The sequence below is a fragment of the Rosa chinensis genome, chromosome 5 (assembly GCF_002994745.2).
Source record: "Rosa chinensis cultivar Old Blush chromosome 5, RchiOBHm-V2, whole genome shotgun sequence".
Taxonomy (NCBI): domain Eukaryota; kingdom Viridiplantae; phylum Streptophyta; class Magnoliopsida; order Rosales; family Rosaceae; genus Rosa; species Rosa chinensis.
In genome coordinates this window covers 78,842,118-78,866,556 of record NC_037092.1, presented here as the reverse complement: position 1 = coordinate 78,866,556, position 24,439 = coordinate 78,842,118, and the positions used below count along the sequence as shown (strand labels likewise).

The 24,439-nt window shown below is 38.5% G+C and overlaps 1 protein-coding gene across 4 annotated transcripts; it reads left to right on the top strand.

Annotated features, from left to right (window-relative positions):
- Positions 1 to 1,726: 1,726 nt before the first annotated feature.
- Positions 1,727 to 5,570, top strand: LOC112164860 (nardilysin-like). 4 transcript variants are annotated; one of them, XM_040506142.1, is made up of 10 exons: positions 1,727 to 2,155; positions 2,558 to 2,633; positions 2,726 to 2,772; positions 3,442 to 3,554; positions 3,771 to 3,846; positions 3,939 to 4,082; positions 4,183 to 4,288; positions 4,429 to 4,582; positions 4,966 to 5,107; positions 5,215 to 5,567. In XM_040506142.1, the coding sequence occupies exons 1-5, from the start codon at positions 1,829 to 1,831 to the stop codon at positions 3,796 to 3,798; spliced, it is 591 nt and encodes a 196-aa protein (XP_040362076.1). In that variant the 5' UTR covers positions 1,727 to 1,828; the 3' UTR covers positions 3,799 to 3,846; positions 3,939 to 4,082; positions 4,183 to 4,288; positions 4,429 to 4,582; positions 4,966 to 5,107; positions 5,215 to 5,567. The 4 variants fall into 4 exon arrangements, with proteins under 4 accessions (XP_040362076.1, XP_040362075.1, XP_024156955.1 ...); XM_040506141.1 differs by having other exon boundaries at positions 4,429 to 5,107; positions 5,215 to 5,570; XM_024301187.2 differs by lacking the exon at positions 5,215 to 5,567 and having other exon boundaries at positions 3,939 to 3,985; positions 4,986 to 5,046.
- The last annotated feature ends 18,869 nt before the right edge of the window (positions 5,571 to 24,439 follow it).

The following is a 24,439-nucleotide window of genomic DNA, read 5'->3' as shown; positions in this document are numbered from 1 at the left end:
CTTCAAAGGGAGATATATATTTTACTATTCACCTATGCCGAACACCCAATTGCAGTACCTGAACATCTAACACTTCTAAGAAGACTCACCCACATCAACTTTCTTCTTAGTACCCTTACATTTTTTTTAGAGAAGAGACTTAATCTTTCCTCGATTAGAATCCAAACCAACAGTAGTCTTTTTTGAGAGGCCTTGTTCTTGCTTCCCCTAAGGCGCCCCCTTTTCTTCTCAGCCTACAAGACATGAACCAATGCAAGCCCCAAACTAGCTCAACCTACGCTTCTTTGGAGAAGACTCCAATTATATAAAAATATCCATGACACCCAATCATTGTGTCCCATTTTTCTTTTCTATAAAGACCAAAGACATTTCATCGGCTAACAATATGGAAGTTTGTATCGACAGAACTTTGTTGCTAAAGGTGTCTATCTTTTGTTTTTTTTTTTTTTTATGAGAACTAACGAAATTTCATTGGTAAAAGAAATTGAAAAATTATACAAACGAAGTCTTTGTCCCCAAAAGTGTGTCTTGTTTTCTTGTGAGTGTCAATGGAATTTCTTCGGGAAAAAAAAAAAGGGAAGGATTTTATCTACAAAACCTTCTTTGCTATAAGGGAGGTTTTGCTATTTGGACATCTCCTACTGATTAGACCCTCCAACTTGCTTGTTTAAGTATATGAAACGCTAATCAGACCTCCTTAATCTCACGAAAATACCCTTAACCAATTAAATCATTATCAATTCAAAACCCCATAATTTAAAATCGTCCGGAGATTAAAGCCTACAATAATGGGTTGTTTGTATATATATATATATATATATATATATAACTGGAGTATCCATTCGAGCATGCAGGTTTCCAATATGGGGAGTTATGGATTAATTGCTGTGTATTACTGAGCATCCGGATGCACGAATAGCTGCTAGGAAAAAGGGAGCCAATGCATACTAGAATTCTTATCTTTCTTGATCAAAAGAAAAAATTGCATACCAAAAGCAATTCCCAGAGACATCGATATCAACTATCAAGGGTTACAAACTTACAATCGATCATATACTATAATTAATTTTCGTTTGATCTGTTTTGTTTGTTGTCTCCATAATTGGCTTGTTCACTCAACTTCCTCATGCATGTGCCCATTGTTTCTCTCTACTTCTTCCCATATCATCATACTGAGGTCATAGTTTTTGTGAATTTTATAAACAAGACTTTGGTAGGAAAGACTAGAAAATTGGAAATTTCTATGGAGGTATCATCTCTCAGACTAAGGAGGAAGATGCTTTGAAAATAGTAGACAAACCGGTTAGGTCTGTCATAGAGGATTGGAGGTAGGAAAAGAATGTGTTGATCTGAGTTTTTTCTTTCGGTGTTCTTATTAGTATTTTCATATGAGTTAACAAAATCAACTAATATTGAAAAAAGTATAGAGGTTCAAATAGCAAATTTAGAGGTCTGAATAGACACTTCCTCGCTAAAATTGTGTGCCCTTTTTATCAATATTGTGCCCAAATTAAAGCCCTCTTGGGTTGTAAATGGGTCGTCCACTTCACTACCCGGACCAAACTAGAAGATAGACCAAGCCCAGAAAAGAGACTCCGTCCTTACTCCCCTAGACCCAACGGACCAGGGTCGTTGCCCTACATGTCCACACTTAGGTTAGTTGTGAACCCAATGACAATAAGGAGCGTAATTCTTAAGCCCTCGTCAATTCCGTCAACCCTGATTAGCCCCTATTTCGTAGTAAAAGGCTTAAAGCTGTTTGAAACTTTGGAAGAGACCCTTCCCAGCGGCGCGAGATTGATATTGCACTCTTCATTCTTCAATCCTCATGGCTCGCCGGACTTTCTCATCGGACGACGTCGTTTTGAAGTCTCCGAATGATAGACGACTGTACCGATTGATCAATCTCGAGAATGGCCTCACTGCATTGCTAGTCCACGATCCTGAGATTGGAGATTCCCAACTCTCCAAGGGCTCTGAGGAAGCTGAGATGGAAGAAGAAGAAGAAGAAGAAGGAATGGAGGAGGATGAGAAAGACGACGATGAAGAAGACGAAGATAGTGAAGGAGAGGATGAAGAGATGGATGAAGATGATGAGGGAGAAGATGAAGATGGACTGAAGAAGAAAAAGGGAGGGGATTCTCAGACTAAGAAGGTTGGTATTGTCATTTGTGTTCAAAATTTGTAATGCCCAATTTGTATTGGAGTTTATTATAGAAAACCCAGTTGTTGGAAATTGATAATTTCAGTGTTAGGTTGATGAAAATGCCTAGAGGTTGGAAAAGATTGGAACTTTATGGCTTTGGGACCGAAACACAATTACATAAACTTAAATATCACTGCTTGGTTTGTAGTACTTATAGATGGCACCATCATTCTTTTTCACACAAATGTTTAAGTTTCTTGAGCTAATTTGGATGGAGCTTTTGCTCTGTGTTTGGTTGTCTTATGTTCAAGTATAATTACTGAGAATGGTACGGTGGAATGGTGATTACAAAGTCTAGTTACTAGCATTTTGTTTGATTGGATAAGTGAACTTGATTGCTTGTCTTTGCAGGCAGCAGCGGCAATGTGTGTAGGAATAGGCAGCTTCTCTGACCCTCCTGAGGCACCGGGGCTTGCACACTTTTTAGGTCCGTGGTACATGTGCGCATATGCTTAACCAAAGCGTGGTTAGATTTTTGATGTGTCGACTTAACTTATACATTGTATGTTTTGCGTGCAGAACACATGCTCTTTATGGGGAGTACAGAATTTCCAGATGAAAATGAGGTATGTTTGGCAATCAAGTATTTTCTTCTTGCCAGTTAACTTGGTTTTGATTTGCAAATCTTTGGGAGTGCACATGCTCCTTTGTCTTCTTTATCATAAATTGAGATTTACTGAGAGCTCATGGCAGTGATTCAGCAACATCATTTTTCTTTCTAATAGAGATTACTACATGGAAAATCAAGAATTTTATCTACTTGTCATTTACCTAAATCACCAACTTGCCTTTCTATCCATACAAGTAGGGGACGACTTTGCTGCAAACCTGCTTGCCTATATGTCAGGCTGCATTTAACAACTAAGTAAATGTTGTGATTTCTTTAACTAACTATTAGTGTTTAGGAGATTAAAAGATGGGTTTTTTTTTTGTTATTCTCACTTGATTATGAAATAACTGCTGTTTCATTCAGTTTGTTATGCCCTGAAAAGATTTAATGATGTTTAGGGTGGCACTGGTATGGTACTGTGACTTAGGAATCATCTTAGCTGTTTGACTTATACCTTACTGGATTGGATACTAATAGTTTGTATCTTGGTTAATGGTAAATAATTTTTGAATGAATAGCGTTTACTTGATAAAACTTTCAAAGCTTGCATGCAAGTTAATATGGAAAATTATCTGCTACACTGCTATGTTATGGTTATCACTTGTTCTGACTCATTTTGTGCTAGTATGACAGTTACTTGTCCAAGCATGGAGGGTGTTCAAATGCATACACGGAAGTAGAGCATACTTGCTACCATTTTGAAGTGAAACGAGAGTTTCTCAAGGGTGCCTTGACAAGGTAAATACTGAGCTCTTCAAGTGCTCAATTTGAGTAAGTCATTTCCTTGGTATTGAAGATATTTGTGATTGGTAAACTGAAGCTTTGTCTCACTCATTCATATGAAAATTGAACGGATATATGTCTGCTAGTCATACTTACGTTCCAAAACAAATGTGAACTGACAACAGGATCTGTGGTGTAAAAGTTTATATGCATGTTTGATCGTCTTTGCAGGCAGCAGCAGCAATGTGCGTTGGAATAGGCAGCTTTTCTGACCCTATGGAAGCACAGGGGCTTGCACACTTTCTTGGTTTGTGGCACACATGCGCATACCGTTCTTTATAGGTGACTAAATGTTGTTACGCAGACATTACTGAAATTGAATTTTTTAATGTTTTGCAGAACATATGCTCTTCATGGGGAGTACAAAGTTTGCGGTTGAAAATGAGGTATGCTTGCATCGAGTACATATTCTCTTTTCCTGATGCTAACCTCATTAGAGATGTCAGTGTGAAGAATAAGACTGACACAAACTCTGTGATTGAGGTAATAAAAAGGGATTAGTTTCTTTTTTGTGCATCCATATATGACTGTACATTCTTTGTCTTATATGTGGATTTCCTTTCTTTTTTATTTCACATTGTAGCTATATTTTCAAATTGAGCGGGCAGTGGGGATTGAGTCCACCAGATTGAGAGCATTAATAGATCTGTTGATGAAGTTCTAGACGAACCATTTTACGATCAACTAAGGTAATTTTTTAGAGGCTGGAAGTGTTACTTAAATACTGACTTGCTAGAAAACCTGAGTTTGATAATATAGTCTTTTAGGGGTGGATGATGTATATTGAGACTTATACTCTTAAAATTGTTGATGTATTTCTGGAAATAAGGACGAAGGAGCAGCTGGGATATGTTGTTCAGTGCAACTGGAAGGTGATGTTCGGTGTTTTTGGCTTTTATTTCATAGTTCAATCGTCCGAGTACAACCCAATCTACTCGCAGCGGAGAGTTGACAACTTTATGAATGGTCTGGAAGACGTTTTGGTAAGCATTTGAGGTTCCTTTCAAATACTGCTAGTGAGTAGTGCCTTAATAGCTAGATAGCAACAATAATATGATAATGATAGGCTTAATACTAGTTAAGGTTTTTTGATGAAATTTTTTAATCAACATTTCATAAGCATTTCTTATGCTCTACTAATTATTCTTCTTCTTTTTTAACCAAGATGATAATCCTATGGTCTTGCAATTTGAGGTTCCATAATGCAAGATATACAAGGCATTTCTAGTTTGTGGGACAATTATTTTGGATCTGATCTTGTCGAGTTCTACTTCTATGGTTTAAGTTGTTTTGTTTTCTTACTTGTGGATTCTCACAATAATATGTCATGATTATTGTTTCGGCATTGGATATCTTTTATTGAAAGCTGTACGTTGGCATCTGTAGCAAGGACTGGATGATGATTCCTTTGAGAATTATAGAGGTGGGCTAATGGCAAAGCTATTGGCAAAAAATTCATCCTTTATAAATGAAACCAATCGATTGGAATCAGATTATCCATGTAAAAGGTACTGTGTATAACCTCTCTGCCTGGTACTGTGCTTGATCTAGAGTCTAGACTAGCAAGAAGTACTGCTTTTACAGGTACTGTCTAATAAATGCTGATCTTCTACAGGTATACGTTTGACTATGCAAAGAGGGTGGCAGAAGAGCTCAGCAGTCTACAGAAGGAGGATGTTGTCAACTTTTACAAGACTTACTTGCAACAATCATCTCCCAAGCGTCGGAGACTTGCCATTCGTGGTTGGGGTTGCAAAACTGACTTGAAGGAAGCTGCAGAATCGCAACGGGAGTCTGTGCAGGTCATTGAAGACCTTGAAGCCTTTAAGATGTCATCTGTGTTCCATCCTAACGGTTGTTGAAAAATTATGGATTGTTTCTGAATTCTGAGTATTTAATAGAAATTGAACCATTAATAGAAACAATGAAGTTATGAAGGCCAAAGTTTTCAAATATTTCAGTTCTTAAAAGAAGAAAATCTGAAAGAAAGTAGGTGATTGGAGAGAAAAGATGCTTAGTAACACCTGCAAGGAAATTTTGATCAAGGTTGCTGAGGCCGTTCAATTTATGTGATGAATTTGTTTCGAACTTCACACTTCATCTTTGTACGAAATGCAACACAAGTTGTTTGCGATATTTTGGTGAAGGAGGAGCATGATGGACAAAAATCATTGGAAATCCTGGGATGGGAGAAGTAGCGTTCTCCGAATCAGAAAGGTGGCTGGGCTTCCGGGCATTGAATCTAGCTAGCCTTGCTTGCTGAACAAGGATGAAGACTGCTAGGCTGAGGCAAAGCTCCTGAGGACTTGCAGTGTGTATTGGTCTTTAGCCACAAACAATTTCACGCGCTTTGGACCTTTCCTTCCTAACAACACTCCATGTTTTCTTTGTATATAATATTGCCTACTCAACCCTAACTACTCAACTCCCCACACGCGCTTTGGTTCCTTGGTTCCTTTGCTTAATTGCCACGACTCTCACGTCCTTTGAAGCCAATTGGTACCAAAATACCCAAAAAAAAAACTATAAAATTACCAATTCATTCCATTCTGGCTTACCCATGGACCCCATCCAGAGTTGTTTTATGGTAACAAAATTGATTCCTGGTAATTCTTGCAGTCAGAGATGAAATTCTCAAAGATACCCAGTTTTAATAGTTCAAATCAAAAAGCTATGTATAAATTCATACACATCTGCAAACAGAAATAATTCCAACACATCTGGAACAAGATAAACTGAATTAGAGCTCATTCCCATTCCATTACATATCAACTCCATGCTAGGAGTTCTAGCACACTTTACAACTTCCAGATATCTAACACTGGATCTCAAAAGCTATGATTACAACTTCCATATACCAAAAGCAAATCCCATTCTTAGCCACATTGGTTGTTTCTGTGAATAATTAAGATAATGAGACAGAACAGAAGACCTAAGAGAAAAGTCGTACATGAATGTAGAAGAATCTGAGATCAAAATAAACCAAATCAGCACCTAAAAAATACTGATTAGAACTATATAGATTCCAAGAAAGCAATGACTGAGTCCCATCTCATGAAATAACTATCCTTCATAAGCACGGCCAGGACAATAAATTGTACAGACAATTACCAAGTAAAACAGATTAGCACTGCTCAAGATTAATCTTCAGAGTGGATCAACCAAATAATGAATTAACAGTAGGAAAAGCAAAGTACTGATCGAGGCATATGAATAAATTTAAACATCAAGAGCCTTTCAGAATGTGTAGATACCTGGTGGAGATCCCTTCCATTCGGAATGAAATCCCTAGCCTCCGTCAGTTTTGAAAATTAGGGTTGTCAGACGTTTCAAATTTTTTCAGCTTGAATCATCCAAATCCACTTCCAGGTAGATAGCATTAGTGTTTTAATATTAAAAAGCTTTCATGAATATCTAGTAATAGATAAAGCTCTTGAACCTTATAAAATTCAGATGGTTTGTGAATGGAGTCATGCAATTTAACAAGGTGATAACATGTAATCAGAGGCTTCAAAAGCAGACTTTTAAAATGTGAGTAGGGATTTCATGGCGTGTGAATTTTTTTTTTCTTTTATCATGGATACTGCGGCGATGGGCCATATTTGTAGTATTTCGTCGAAATTTTCATTGACTTGAAGGTCATTACAATCAAAAAGTATCATCTTCCCCACAAAAGTTAGTTGATCAGAGTATACAAATGGGAATCACCACACAAAAAAATATATACACATGGGGATATACACATACATGAAATCCAAAACATCTTGTATACAAACATATTACATCAAGTCAAACATTAATAAAACAACATATTCAAAGAATAAAAATGACAGAGCAACGATCCTTGCAAAGGATAAAGTGTGCCTATATTAAAGATTTAATCTCAATTAAGCAATCACTATAAGATTTAACCTCACTAGCTATAAGCTACTTATTTCTATTAGAGTAACAACCTCCTTGCTAAAACAAGCTTGACTTCAAACTGGGGCATGTTCAAGTACCTACTCTTGCTCTTCATCAACTGCTTGCTCTTCAATATCAATTATCAACTCATCAACTTGAAGAATTTGAGGATCTATTGGTTGATCTCCATTTTCTTGATGTTGAGTGGTTGTGCAAATGACAATAAAAGTAGGGATGACTAGAAGGGTGTGATAAATACAGCACAAGATGTGCTTGAACACATTCATAAGCAATGGGTACCAAGGAGTCAGAATTATAAGTATAGGAAAGGCAAAGCAGAAGAGAGATGCAGGTAACATGATTGAGGCCAGCAACAAGATGCAAAAAGGACCTGAGAAATCCCCGACTCGAAAATGGATTGGTCGGGCAGTGAGACGAAGTTTAAAAGAGGTAAAAAGGAAGAGCAGCAAGATAATGGCAAAAAACAGATATGCGAGTTTCATAAAGGGATGATGATTTTGGGGGAAGATGCCAAGTTCTAATGCATAATCACCTGACTCTTTGTCTTGGGAGGTTAGGAAGAGAAGAGTGAGGTTTATGAGCGGGGGAATTGCGTACCTCAAATCTATCAGACAATGCATCTTTTTATTTCTATTACACCGTTTGAGGACGCCTCCGTTTTGTGTTTATGACATGCAAGTTATTTATGAAACTGCTCGGCTCTGAGCCTTTGATGTGCGAAAACATGAGGAGGTGGGGCTTTATATAGAAGGAGAAATGTATGAGATACAGGAAAGAGTTCGATCGTATATTCGTATATGAAGGAGAAAAGGAAAAAAGGAGAAAGGGGGACCGATCTCGGACATGTATGAGATAGAGGAATGATAGAGGGAAGAGTTCGATCGTATATGAAGGAGAAAGGGGGACCCATCTCGGACATGTATGAGATAGAGGAAAGAGACATGTATGAGATATTCGATCGTTCGATCGTTCCCCATCTAGACATGTATGAGATGGGGGGAAGAGTTCGATCGTTCGATCGTATATGAAGGAGAAAAGGAAAAAAGGAGAAAGGGGGACCCATCTAGACATGTATTAGATGGGGGGAAGAGTTCGATCGTTCGATCGTATATGAAGGAGAAAGGGGACCCATCTCGGACATGTATGAGATAGAGGAAAGAGACATGTATGAGATATTCGATCGTTCGATCGTTCCCCATCTAGACATGTATGAGATGGGGGGAAGAGTTCGATCGTTCGATCGTATATGAAGGAGAAAAGGAAAAAAGGAGAAAGGGGGACCCATCTAGACATGTATGAGATGGGGGGAAGAGTTCGATCGTTCGATCGTATATGAAGGAGAAAAGGAAAAAAGGAGAAAGGGGGACCCATCTAGACATGTATGAGATGGGGGGAAGAGTTCGATCGTATATGAAGGAGAAAAGGAAAAAAGGAGTCTCAGACATGTATGAGATGGGGGGAAGAGTTCGATCGTATATGAAGGAGAAAAGGAAAAAAGGAGTCTCAGACATGTATGAGATGGGGGGAAGAGTTCGATCGTATATGAAGGAGAAAAGGAAAAAAGGGGAAAGGGACATGTATGAGATAGTGGAAAGAGTTCGATCGTATACGAAGTTTGACCAAAAAAAAAAAGATCGTATACGAAGAGTTCGATCGTATATGAAGGAGGAAAGGCCAAAAGGAGAAAGGGGGACCCATCTTGGACATTTTTTTTTGTCAGACCATCTCAGACATATAGGAATCTCATACACATAGGAAGGAGATCGATCGAATAGGAAGGAGAAAAGGAGAAAGAGGGACCCATCTCATAGGAAATCAATGTTTGGTTAATTTATTTATTTTTATTTTTTTGGATTAGGGGAGGTTAGCGTTAGAAAATTAGCAACACACACTCCCTTCGGGGGTATCCCAGCAGAGCCGGACTAATCCCTTCCGAACGCCACGGGGCATTAAACACCCATTAGCTGGCCACCAAGGCCTCATGAGGATTCGAAAGTCAGACCTGAGAGTTCCAGACTAGGACCTTCTACCACCCCACTATCCCTAGTGGTTAATGTTTGGTTTATTTTAATACCATTTTACACAAAATTATTTTAATACTATTTTTTTTTTTAAATCGTCCAAACAGTATCTGGTCTTTTCTAAACTATTAATTTTCATACATATACTTCAAAAAATATCAAAATGGTACCTAAGTGTTTCAACCCGACCCAATTTCCGTACCTAGCAACAGTAAAATCGTTAACGGAGTTAACTTTTGAAGGATATTTTCGTCATTTTACTATTCATCGTCTCCATCATCTTCTTCTCCTCCACCGAAACCATCAACCCAAGCCACAAAGCTCAGCCACTCAACAAATAATCCAATAAAGACAACCAGGAATAAAAGAAAAAACAATTCGGATAATCCTACCGGATTTAGCCTGTGACAATGCCAAATCGATTCACAATCAAGAGGTACAACCAAAGGTCCCTCAGAAACCTGGGAGTCTGAATGTTTGGCAAGTAATGGAAGCCAACAAGCGTTGTATCTGAATTTAGCATTTTCAACATTGATATATAAAGATCAAGTAGCCACCAGGAAACTTAAATTAAAAACATAGCCACACCTAGTTCACAATGCAAATCGAAAACAACAGGAAGCCCCACTATAAAATTAAACTTCAGAGCAAAAACCAAAAGATGTGATTTGGTACTGCCCAAGTTTCCCGTGCACCGAAAACACAAACTAAACCAAAACTACAAAGTTCAATCAACACGATACATATGCTTTACCTATAGATAGCCCTCTTAAGAGCCGGCCCTTCGTACAGATTCCTATAAACAACAGCAAGAAACTGAAGCTGCTTTTTTGCTGCAGCCACAAGGTCTATGCGCGCTTATTCCAGTGCTCTGCGCTTTGGACCACTCAAGCTCCTGTTCCTTCTCCATCTCTATCTTTATCTAACAAAAAGAACCCCAATTCCATAATTCTAGATTTTTTTTCTTTTTCCCCAATTTGATATTACAATTGTATTTTCAAAATTCTTGATCATCAAGAGCATATAACACAGAAACAACCATATTCATATTCATATAAACAAGCTTGAACAAAAATATCTGCTTCCCATTTCAATCTATTCAACACAAAATTGAGCCACCAATAAGAGAAACAAATAATCAAAAAGCCTCAATCTTTCAAACATAAACAGAGAAAGTTTCAATGCAAAAAAATCCCAATAGCTAACTCAAACTCAAACTCATTCCAACAACCAAAAAGAGCTGAAAGACCAATTCTTGGAATTCAGAATCAGAGTTTACCGACTTGTTCATAGTTCAAACGAAAAATTTGAAAAGTCAAAACAACGATACATGCACGGGAATGCTTCTAATTACCAGAACTGATCGGAAATTTTAAAGTATGAAAGACTCGCCGGAAAGTTGAAGTCACACCTGAAAATAGTTCCGACAACTGTTAACGTGGGGTCCGAGACTGATTGAAGCTTCTGCTTTCTTACGAGTTTTAGTCAGATATTTATAGCGTGGGATCTTGACAATGTACAAAGTACGACTCTTCCCGGTTTCCTATGTATGAGTTTCCTTTCAATTTTTGACAAATGCACCAAATGCACCAACTCACTAAAACCTCTCTTACCATGCGAAGGCGTGATGAAGCAAGGGCTGGAACCCGGGCTGGGATTAGATTTAGGGACGGGAGTTGGAGAATAAGGAAGTTGATTTGGCGCTGTGGGTTGATCAATGGGGACGCGCCGTTGATAGCTAAAAGAGGTGTTGGTGATGGTTTCGGTGGAGGAGAAGAAGATGATGGAGACGATGAATAGTAAAATGATGAAACTATCCTTTAAAAGTTAACTCCGTTAACGATTTTACTGTTGCTAGGTACGGAAATTTGGTCGGGCTGAAACACTTAGGTACCATTTTGATATTTTTTGAAGTATAGGTATGAAAATTAATAGTCTGGAAAAGTCCAGACACTGTTTGGACGATTTTCCCTTTTTTTTTTAATCAATCGATTAATTATTGTCATTAATAAAACTCAAGCCAGAATGGTCATTACATACCTCTCCGCTACCACTCAACGATAGACAAGAGGTTGTATAGTTTCACATGGTACATAGGATTAGACCATTCATTAAACATTTAGTGCTCACTTACTTAAGTAAGTCTATTGACTACGATACTCTAAGACATAGTTATAGGTTAATGAAAAAGAAAAAGGGTTAATTACTGTTTGCTCCTTGAACTTTTGCCCAAAAAACACTTCAGTCCTTGACCTTCTAATTTCACACGTTTACTCCTTGTACTCTCAATTTTGGACCAATAGGTCCATTCCGTTACTTTTCATCCAAAAATTCCGTTAAATTGCTGACGTGGCAGTCCTTCTGCGGCAAAATGTCTATTATATCCTCAACTTTTTTTTTTATTTATTCTTTTCTCTTCTTTTTTTTTTTTTTAAATTATTCTTTTTCATTCTTTCTTTCTTTCTTTTTATCTCTTCTCCTCCACCATAACGACAGTACGACCTACTCTGCGGCCTCCCCTACATCGCCCTCTCCCATTGCCACTGGCATCAGAACTTCAACCCTTGTTCGCCTGCGAGTTCACTCCCCTCCAGATTCTAATTCCATTGCCATCATCAATAAAATCTCACCCATATCAGCTCTCTTTCTCTCTCTCCCTCTCTTTCTCCCAAATTTCATTTCCTTCATTTGAATCAAACCTTCTACAAATCCATCCAATCCAACAATGGCGAACCGAGCAGATGAAGAAGATGGTGGGGTGTTGACGGTGGTGAAGAAGGCGGTGGAGGACAAGCTCGACGAGGAAAACGCAGCCCTAGATCGGGTGGACGACTACGATATGGAGGCGCTCAGAGATCGAAGGCTCCAACAGATGAAGAAGATGGCGGAGAAGCGTAGCCGTTGGATCCCTTGGCCACGGCGAGTACACGGATTTGGACATGACAGTGGAGGAGCATGAATAGGGAGTCGTTGAAGGGTTTTCCGAGATCGAATTCCTCTCTCTCTCTTCTTCAAAATTGACGGAGAAGGGTTTGGCGTTTAGGGGATTAGGGGGGGGGAGTCAGAGATTTGCAGGTGGAGACCGAATAGGAGTGCTCATCCAATTCAGTTTTGGATTTCGGGGCTGATCCTTGAATCGCAGGTCGCTGCCGCCCTCGTCGACGGCTCTTTCGAGATTTGGCTCATCTCCCTTGGCGTCGTCGGATGGCACTGTCAGCTGGTACTGTCAACAATTTTACTTGCTATTTTGCAATGATGATAGTGTTTGATACTTTGATTTTGATTTTGAATCAATTAGTGGATTGAAGGTTTGATACGAGTGTTTCGTCGCTCATTTGATGCCGGGCTGGCTTGAAAGGCTTACCTTGTGGCTGGTTGTTCTCTTCTAGCCTCGACGGCTAGGTTTCGCATTGGATTCAGTCGGGGTATCAATCTTTAATATGGTTGTGGCAGCCTGTGTTAATGATACAGAGAATGGGTTTTTGAATGATATTGGGGGTGATCCTGAAATTGATGCAGAGACGAAATCGAAATTGATGTAGAGTTGAATGATACAGAGAATGGGTTTTTGAATGATATTTTTTGTGTATTGTTTGCAAGTGTTGCCAATCGAGGGAGGTCGGAGATGGAGATTAGAGAGAGCTATGGGGATGGATTACAAGAGTTTATACATGGGTTTTGGTAGAAAGAGAGAAAAGTAAGAGAGGAGGGGGTAAAGGAAGTGTGGGTGATAGTGGCGGTGAAGGGGTGTCGCAGCAACCTTTGGCTGCACCGTGGGTAGTGATGGTGGTGGAGGCGGCAGTGGCAATGGCGAGGATGGAGGGGAGAAGATAAACAGAAGAAAAAAAAAGAAAAGAGAAAGAATAACTTTAAAAAAGATATAAAAAAAAAATTAAGAAAAAGAAAAAAAAAGAACTGAGGGTATAATAGACATTTTAATGGGGTAGGGATTGCCACGTCATCTAGTTAACGGAGAGTAACGGAATTGACCTATTGGTCCAAAATTGAGAGTATAAGGAGTAAACGTGTGAAATTAGAAGGACAAGGACTGAAGTGTTTTTTGGGTAAAAGTTCAGGGAGTAAACAATATTTAACCCAACGAAAAATTACATTTTTTCCTTGCCCTTCACGCTAGGGCTAGGAGGATGTCCCGAGTACAGGACATTGAGGACTTCTTCCGCTGGTACCTTTTTAGCCTTTGATGGGTTCTTGTTCTTTGATCCAAGAGGCCTGCCTCTCTTTTTCTTGTGCTCCACCTTCACAGTTTCTTGTTGTACAGTAGCTAGAGGCATCATGCCCTCCTTTGGAACCAACATTCCTCCCGGAGATGTGATTAACCCCAATGACTTTGCTGAGAACTTTGTATAGAACTCAGGCACTTTAACCTTTTTGGTTAACATGTCATGCATTTTGGCATCCTATAGTGTGTCAAAGAACAGCTTCAATTTTTTTGGGGATGAGAATGGTGATGCTGGGTGCCCTGCTTTGCACTATGCTGAATTTCCTCAACCGGCACCAATGCCAATTCCTCATCTTCCAGGCTTGAGAGATCAACATTATTGTTGCTTGAGGCTCCACTGCTGCTAGGCATGGTGGAGAGTTCAGTGACAGGTTTGATGAGAATCGGGGGACGAGGTTTGTGTGAGCCTCCACTACTAAAGAGATTACGTGCCACAGAGGGCAGCATCGGCGTTTGTAAGCCCTGGAATCTGAAGGCCCCGTTAGTGAAATAGGGTTTATGAAAACCAGAAAAAGTTCTTACTAGTTCAATCCCAGTAACAACATTCTCCGTCATGGGAGTTGGGGTATGATAAGTCTGTGCAGCAGGACAAGGTTTGTTGTCTTGAAAAATGAGATTGCATGCTTTGCAGCGGCCAATCAGATTCTCGAAGAAGAAGGAGATTTCTTCAATCACTCCCGGAGCAAGCTTCAGAGTTTTCTTCAGGCAGAAGGGCTTCTGGATATCATGCTCAACGTGAACCCCAATCAGTCCCCTATTGTCAAACAACTTCTGATCAATCTCAAGGAACTTACCCGCAATAATAGCCACATTCACGATCGTTTCCTTGACCTCAAGAGCCAGTGGGGATGTTTGTGATTCTCACCCAAAAGAAAAGCAACTGCAGAGGGATGGTTTACGGAGCAGCCAGGCTGTCGTACTCTTGAAGGATAACTGGCGCCTCGTTGAAGTACCACGGTCCCCCTTTAATCACCTTGTTGTGATCCTTTCTAAGGTCAAAGGCAAACACAAACTTGAGTTATGGACGTTCCTGAACCTTAAAGTCTCTGTCCAGTACCCAAATCCTTTTGAAATGACGTTGTAAATCTGCAGTGGTGTAGGGTTTGTATGTCAGAGGACGAGCGAGCAAATATGCCTGTGAACCACGACGAATTCTAGCCCCATTCATGCATGACAGGTCCACCACTTCATTGCTGGCAAGGGCCAGCGAGGCGGCGAAGCTGGCAGTGACGTCTTCAATCGACATTTGGCTGGAGAAAGACGATCAAGCAGTGATCGTTTGCTAGAGTTTTGTTTTGGGAGGCGGCAGTAGTCGCCCTAGAGTTTTCTTCTATATATTGTCAACTATCAATCCATCAATTCAGAACATAGTTTGATTGGAGACTTCTGTAATCAATTTTGTATAACATAAATAAGGGGAATTTCATTATACACCTTTTAATAGGGCTGGGCAGAAACCGACTCGAACTTGAAAAACCGACCGATCCGACCCGCTACCGAACCGAAATGAAAAAACAACTGAAGAAGACGTAACCGACCCGCACCGTTTTACTTCGGATCGGAATCGGGTTTGCTATTTGCACCGACCGGATTGAAACCGATCCACCGAATTATTATTATTATATCTACATTTTTCCTTTTGTAGTCAACTTGACCAGGTCAAGTAGTATATATACTCTAACCCTAACTCTTTATTCCATTTCAGTCACTTTTTTTTTCTTTGCAGCCGCACTCTCTCTCACCCTCTCATTCTCGATTTCTCTCACCAACCCCCTCTAATCACAACAGCCTCACTCAATCTGTATTCGACAATAAGAATTCAATCTGGATGTTTGTTTGTGCATGATTTATCGATCATCAATAAGGGTGTCAGGTTTCGTACAAATCTATTGGTAAGTTTCTATTTTTTTAGTATAAATTGGGTATAGATCTGGGTTTTGATTGAATGAATATGGTGTTTTCTTTCTATGAATTTGGGTTTGATTTGTATGCTATTGACTGAATGAATTATGGATTTAGTGTTTTGATTCCGATATTGCATGTCTTCGATTTAGGCTTTGAATATTACGCTATTGCTTGTGTTCAATTTAGTGTTCGATTAAGGATTTGATTATTAGGCTATTGAGATCATGATCTGATTTTATGTTCTCATACTTTTGTATCTTGATTTGTAAACTAGGATCGGTGGTTTTCAGAGGTATCTGCAGTGGTGTTCATCTGCCGGAGCCAAGAGAAATGAAGCTGGGAATTGAAACACTATCATCGAACATTTAATCTTTTGTTGTTTTTGTTTTAATTAATTAACTATGGCACTTTGATTTATTTGATCTGTAATAAGTTCTTCGGTTCTTGTTAGTTTTCCCAGATTGGTTATTGTTCATATAATTAGGTTGAAGAATTGGTGTTAATTGAATTCTACAACTATTAAATATGTAGCAACAATTGGGCTTAAATCTGTTAACTAAATATGAAACTGGGACTGGATTTGGACAATTGGTTAAAATAAAGTTATAAAAAAATATATTAATTAGGCCCATTAAAAAAAAACTGAAACCGAACTAGACCGAACAGCTTTTTCGGCCCAACCGAACATATCGACCCATCTGAAAATGAATCGGGCCGCGGTTTGAGATTTGGGCCAACCAAAATGGACGGTTCGAAAACGGGTTGGGCCCAAAACCGAGCCGGCCCGAACCGTGCCTACCTCTACCTTTTAATACCATTTTACACAAGGAGATCAAAAGAAAACAAGAGCCCTACTCTTGAAGAATGCTATATAGAATGCTACAGATCGTGTGGACGATGTGACGGGCTATAAATGTTCAAAGTCAAGTTCATTACCTCAAGTACGTAATCCCGCTAAAAGCAATTGAAAACAGCAGGAAAAACAGACACAGGGCCCAATTGTCGCCTAAGCCATTTTGTCCAAAGTCCATTTTCTTGGTGGGCCATTATTCATGGTACAAATTATGTGGAGATGCTCTCGTGCTCATCAGTCTTCAGGAATTTAGGATCGATGGATGATGGATGATATTTTTTGGATGTAACGTAATTTTTTTTTTTTTTGTTCAAATGCTACGGAATATGGATGAATGAAAAGTTATGGGACAAAGAAATCCATACCTTCTTTTTTCTTTTACGATTACACCCTCCTCTCCCACTTTTTTTTTTTTTTTTTTGAATGTTTCTATTCAGACTTCTCATGATAGCATGATAGCATTTGGACCTCCTATCAAATATTTTACACTCAAAACTTACAATTTTTCCCTCTCTCTTTCTACCTCTTTCTCTTCCTCTTGCTATCTTCTGCACTCTCCATCTGCAAGCATCCAAATGTAAAATAATTACACACATATGATAATTGGAATACCTCCAAGCATGCAATTATCATCTTGTATCTTAAAAAGATGGAATCAATTAAGTTTTGTTAAAGTCTACATAGAGAACATGAAGGGTTTTGCACCATTATGCTCTCTGGTGTCGAAGGTCTCCATATGAGCCTTCCAATCATATTGCATTGCGTATTTCTTGGAGCATTGTTCACACCTCCACTTCTCGATGTGCTCTTTGCAAAACTTGCTTTATAATGTCCGTGATACAATACACACAGAGCTTAGTAGCCATAACAATATTCGACGTTAAAACAATGACCTCAATGTTAATTAATCAAATTAACAAGGAATTATTCTGATTAGCGTATATTAAAGAGCTTATGGTGCCAACGCCGGGAAGGTTTAGATGGTTGATTTGTTGGGTACTTGGAACTTGGAAGGGGATGGTTGTGGTTTTTTGTTTTGTTTTGTTTGGTGCGAGGGTAAAATAAGAAAAAAAAAATTCAAAAATGTTATGAGGTCTAAATGCTAATAATGGAGATATGAAACCTGTTATTTTTTATTTTTGCCCAAGAAAATAAAATGCATTAATTGAAATTCATAATACATGCCGGTGAGCTGTGATATGTTGATAAATTATAATTCCAACATTGTAAAGGTCTTGAGCTCGATTCTTACTGATATATGTAAGGGTAGGGTGGGCTAAGGGTTTTTTTTTTTTTTTTTTAAAAAAAATCATAATACATCAAATTTTAGTACATCAAGTAATCAACTCAAAATACTGAATGCAGCGAATAAAAATGCATTTTTAGTATGCACTGCTTGATTACATTCATTTTTTTTTTCAATTAAAGGAATCATAGTATTAATATGACCCTAGCCGAAGGTTAGATAATACAAGAGACAATACTTAATTTAAACACTTTTGCTCTCAGAGCAATTTATATCTAAGCAAAGACACTTCGGCTTCATAAGCAATCTAGATTACTTAGTACCTAGCGCCGAGCATGTAATTGTAGTATGATGACTAGTAAATACTTCTATAAAGGCTCATAGAATAGCTCTCACCAATATAGACTAGAAGAAAATAAACAACTAGACAACTACGAACTTCTTCCCCTTAGAGTCGGAGAACTCAGCAGCCTTGAGTTGGGAAAAGCTCAAGCCCATGATAATCACACCCACAATCAGGCCCACTTGAATGGGCCTAAGCCTAACAAAGGACACAAGAGACCCTCATTGCTCGCAAACCTGCACCACAACCGATAGTAGACTTATCTACTTCATATCAGCTCCTCAAGTGCTGACCCTGTTGGCATGTCATACCACTGCTTGTCGTCAAAATCTAAACGCCGCCAAACAACAGTCTCCTCGATCAAGCAATCAAATCCAAGTAAGCAGCGTCCAAGAGACACATATGTTAGTAGCAGCGGATTTGCCAGATAAGCATTTTTAATAGAATAATTGACGAAAGTACTGGAGGGACTAACAGAGGGATGATATAGGTACCACTAGACTCCCTAAAAATTTATAGATACTAAAAAGTATATTTCGTGATAGTTCGAGTATAATATGAGGATAACCCTAAAAATAATAAAAGATGAGAGAACAAAATGAGATAACGCATGGGATGGAGGGGAGAGTATCCAAATTGGCAACTTGCCACATAAGCAGTTAAACTTGAATTGACATATTGCTTTCGGTATCTTCATTGAGCAGATGCTCTTAGTATCATTTTGTAATAACCACCAACCTCACACAATGCATTATAAATTGAAAAACTCCAATGAATTCAGTTCCTTCCATAGCTTTTTAAATAAATTTCCATCTTAGTCTATCATAGACCTTCGATAAATCACTTTTCCATGCCATACAGTGATATAAGTATATAACCCATATGCCTTCGCCTATCTTATTCACCGTACGTTTAATCAGCTGGAAATCATGATTTAGGAATTTAGGAGTTAGGATATTCACCAATAATGCAAGGGGAGTGAAATTCACACTCCGCATTTTACAATCCACATTATTGTTTTATTTTTTAGTATCTTAAGTTTTGTTTTTAGTTTAAATTGTAAAACTGTGATGTTGAGATACTAAAAAAAGAAGCATGGAGTGTGGATTTTAAAATAAAGAGTGTGAATTTCACACCTCTAATGCAAATGTGATGGACCTATGAATTCAAATTTCACTAGTAATCATAAGAATGATAAGATACATAACATGAGATGGTCAGTATGTGTGGGAATAAAAAAGAAGACCAATACAAAATATATATATATATATATATATATATTATGGAAATGGAAATCGGCAACTTCTTTTTTTCTTTGACTAGTTAATTATCATGTATTTATCTGTCAACATTGCCAGCGTAGAGCCCCTGTCGGTCCAACCGTCCAACTATCAAAAACATTTTTAGTGATCATTCATTTTCCACCAAAAAAGGTATAAAATACAAAAATAATGTAATATTTTCTTTAGAAAATTACACACAAGTGTCATTCTGAAACTTTAATTAGTCATAAGGCCACTTAAATTTTTTTGTACACATAGGGCCACTTGAGGCTACACTACAGCAAATTTTTATTTTACTATACCAATTTTACCCTTAGCCTCAAATCAGATCAAAATATCTGTCTCTCGAAATGAGAATCAGATTTTGCTCTCTCTCTCTCTCCGACGAGCTCGTTTGCTTCTCACCATCGAATAACCTCTCTGATGTCGGAAGCTCTCCCTCAGCGGCAATCGACTATTGCGTAGTGAAGCTCAGCGCTGGCCAGATGATGTCGATGGAGAGACAAGCCTTGTTGCAGATCTGAGCGAAATGAGACGGCATCGTTTCACCATATCCTCATCTTTCTTCCACATTTCTCCGATCTCGACGCCGGAGAAATCAAATCAGTCATCGGAGGGAATGGCTTCATCAACCACGGTCAGAGTCTCCTCCATCTTCCGCCGCGATCAGATTGTCATCCTTGTCGTCCACAAGATCTGGTATGCGAGCGCGGGTCATGGATCTGGTATGCGAGTTGAGGTCAAAGAAGAATCAGATTGGCTAGATATGAGAGTCAAAGCGCGAGTGAGAGAGAGAGAGAGAGAGGGAGAGACCTGGTATTCGTGGATGTTGAGGCGGCGGAGCTGTTGCTGTTGCCATTTTCCGGCGATGGAGAGAGAGCAAGAAGTGAGGTGCTTGAGTAATCCTCTCACCATTGTTCGGAGCTCTGAGAGACCTAGGACTGAGATATAGAGAGAGGGAGAGACTGTGTTTGCCAGAAGCAGAGGTGCGATTTGGGCCTTACTGAGAAATCAGAAAAGTAAAAGCTAAATGTATCCCTAGCGTTTGCTCCTCTTCTATCCTCCAGAATCAGATCTGATTCCAGGCACTGCGATGGAGATAGTAGCTTTCTATTTTCTGATGCTAGTATATTTTCAAACTAATGTTAATAGCTTCTGTTTTCATTTTGATAGATTTCACGTTAGTAGCTCTTTATAACTGTTATAGTGGTTTTTCAACAATGTGATAGTAACTTTCTATGTCTCTATTAGTATCTTTTTAAGCTGATGTTAGTAGCTTTTGTTATAATGGCTTTTTAGCACATTGACAGTAGGTTCTACATTTATTGTAATAGATTTTCACAACTATAATAGTACATTTTTAAAACTGTAGAAGTAGCTTTTTATTTTCATAGTTTTGTTACACTTTGAGAATAGCTTTCTCAATTTATGGGAGTAGCTTTTTTTCTACTTGGTAGTAGCTTTTGGTTTTTGTGAGAGTAGTTTTTGTTTTGCTTGATAGTAGCTTTTGGTGATGGTGAAAGTAGCTTTTGTTACTGGTGATAGTGACAGTAGCCATTTGTTGCTGGTGAGAGTATCTTTTTGTGTCATTGACAGTAGCTTTTGTTAATGGTGTTAGTAGCTTTTGATTTTTAGGAGCGTATCTTTTATTGGTAACAGTAGCTTTTGTTGTTGGTGATAGTAGCTTTTGTGACATCGCCAGAAGTTGCCAAGAATCTCATCAGAGTAGCTTTTGTTGCTAGCCACAGTAACTTTTGGTGTTAGTGATAGTAGATTTTGTAGTAGCCGGAGTTTGCCGGAAGTTGGCCGGAGACCCGTTGGAGTTGGGTGGAGGTCGGTCGGAGTTGACCGGAGACCTCGCCGGAGAAGAGAGAGAGAATGGTTGTTGACTTTTTACTCTAATGACATTTATGTAAATATGTTAGTTTTTATATCCAAAATATAACACAATTTTAAATTTAGTGACCTTATGAGAGAAAAAATTAGTTGGTGGGCTTATGGCTAAAAAAACATTGAAAGATGCACTTATATTTAATTTACTCTATTTTCTTCTACTCCGAAGACCCGTAAAACCAGTAACACATATATATCGAGACTCTGTGAGAGCCATATAACTGAGAGGTCCTTGGCTACGTAGCCGAGTTTATTGTCTCTCCCTCGTTCCACACCTCTTAGTCTCATCATGACTTGCTGCACTTTCTCCTCGGACAATATCGTAATAAATTCTCCGAATGATAAACGATTCTACAGATTAATTAAGCTCGATAATCGCCTCACTGCATTGCTCATTCACGACCCTGAGATTTACAATGAAGGAGTACCCCAACACAAACAAGAAGAGGAAGATGAAGAAGCAGAAGAAGACGAAGGTGCTTTTGATAATTCTAAGAAGGTTGGTTTGTGATTTGTGATGAAAATTTGCTCAGTAATTTGAGTTTGTTTATTTGATAAATCGGCATATATTGATTAAAATGCTTGAAGTAAGGAAAAGAATAAGAATTTGTACGTGTCTGCATGAATGATATCAAATCACAGCAATTTCAAAATCGCTGCTTGGTTTTTTACTTTATCATCATGCATGGTTGGGGTAATTGGTTTTCTTAGGATCTATTTCCAGTGAATACTAATGTGTAATTTTCGTAGAAATTCTGAAACAAAATAAGAAGAGTTTCTTGAGAGTACTTATCGTCATAATCTCAACTGCACCCTATATATCATGCATGTAGTCCTTAATTGCATAAAATTTTGCTGTGTTATTAGTGATTCTGTCTCCAAAGTCTAATAAATGAAAAGGCCACTGATGAAACTTGACATATCACATTATAACATTGATGAAAATTGGTTAATACTTAATATAACCTTGTTATCACTCAAAATTATGCCCTAATTCACATTACGCCTGTTACATTATTATTATTAATTTTTACGCGTAAAACTTTTATTGAACAAATCAGAATAGTACTGATGCGGGAAGCGTGAACACGATAGCAAGAGGCTCCGTCAAGCGTTGAAAGCCATATGAGATAAACTAGAATACACTAGCAATTACAGGCACAGCCGTAAGAAACATAGAGAAACTTCTCTAATATTTGGTTTTTTTATTTATTGATAACTTGAATGAAAATTACAATGCCTTCTATAGAGCACGTACATAGCATAAACTTAATACAACTAGAACACAAAAAGAACAATTTATTATAGACTAAAACTAGGAAACCTAATTAAACCTCATTAAATAAAAATCGGAAATAGAATCCTAGATACTAAAGAATATTACGCAAATATGTATTTGGAATCCCAACCAAGATTTTGCTCGAGAATCCCGATATATCCAAAAGAGTAATTATGATTAATTTCATCATTAAGAAGCCTATTTGAATACCAATTTTCAATATTCAAATCATTTTTCTTAATGTGAAGACACTTCTTTATTTTCGAGATTCTTTGTTGAAATTGGCTAAAATCTTGTCCTACATCAAGTACATACATCAAATAAACTAATCCAGGCCTACATTGGTACACAACTAATCCATAAGAAATAAACACTCCGGTGCCTATTACAAAATAAAAAGTGTCTCACTTTCAAAGGGAGAAATAAATTTTGCTAGTCACCTATGTTGAGCATGCAATTGTGGTATATGAACATCTAACACTTCTAAGAAGACTCATAGAAGCACCACCTATCCGTACAGGCTAACAAACCTAGTTGCATATCAAGCAGTTGAAACCTTCCCTTAAGGGTTAGAGGCATCAGAATCCTTAAGAAAAGAAAAAATAGGCAAACCATTCTCACCCACATCAGCTTTCTTCTTAGAACCCTTATACGTTTTTTTGGAGAAGACTTAATCTTTCCTCAATTAGAATCCGAACCAACAGTAGTGTTTTTTTTGAGAGGCCTTGTTCTTGCTTCCCCTAAGGCGCCACCTTTTCTTCTTAGCCTGCAAGACAGGAACCAATGCAAGCCCCATTCTCTCAGCATCTAAATTAGACTTTCCCACAGAAGCTCAACAAAGGCTTATTTGGAGAAGACTCCAATAGCGACTCCCTAGGTCGCTGTTTCCCACAAAGGGTATCACCAGAAGGCTCTCTAGTCTCCAGCTCCCTTATCACTACTGTTAGTGACGAGAAATTTTGTAGAGGATTTTGACTCACCAATGAATGTGGACTGGAGCGGGAGTTGACCAGGAATGAAGCTTCCTTCGAGCGTTGACTTGAAGTTTGACCGTCGGCTCGAAGAGGAGGGGGATACCTGCAGAAAACTCTCCGATGCCTAAGTTAGTAACTTTCTTAGTTGAGTCAAGTCAAATGAGTCGGAATCAGATATCATACATGGTCGTCTTGCCCCCTACTTATAGGTGTGAGGCGACTTGGGTCATAAGTCGTGATTTATTACCGCCTTTATATCTGTACTTATTTCCTAGCTTTATGATCGTCATCATTGCTGCGCTTAATAGCTGTCATCATTGCTGCGCTTTATAGCCGTCATCATTGCAACATTTACAATTGTAATTATCACCGTTTCCTGGTCATATTTACTTGTATATTCACGGGGTTTAATCGTCATGATTGTAAGTTAAATTTTTTGACCGCCCCCACAACTACCTTCTTCTTTTGTTTGAGTAGCCAGAGAATATCCTCCAAAAGCCAACACAACAATTGATGTAGGCACCACATGAGGTAACTTCGCCTTTAAGACCAAAGTAGGTCTTGCAACAGCCTATGCTGCCTTCAATACACCTTAAGAGGACGCTTGGACTAGCGCTTGAGAACTGTGCTGCATCGGCACGGGGCAACAATATAGAAGTTTGTACCGACAAAACTTTGTTGCTAAAAGTGTCAATCTTTTGTTTTTTTTATGAGAACAGATGAAATTTCATCGGTAAAAGAAATTGAAAAATTATACAAACGAAATCTTCGTTGCTAAAAGTGTGTCTTGTTTTCTTATGAGTGTCAATGGAATTTCTTCGGAAAAAAGAAAATGGAAAGATGTTACCTACAAAACCTTCATTGCTAAAATTGTGTGCC

Bases quoted from the DNA above. Each gene is read 5' to 3' on its own strand.
- LOC112164860 (XM_040506141.1), top strand. From the start codon at position 1,829: ATGGCTCGCCGGACTTTCTCATCGGACGACGTCGTTTTGAAGTCTCCG. The intron at 2,156-2,557 runs GTTGGTATTGTC...TTGTCTTTGCAG, and splicing joins GGGATTCTCAGACTAAGAAG to GCAGCAGCGGCAATGTGTGT. The intron at 3,555-3,770 runs GTAAATACTGAG...TCGTCTTTGCAG, and splicing joins CTCAAGGGTGCCTTGACAAG to GCAGCAGCAGCAATGTGCGT.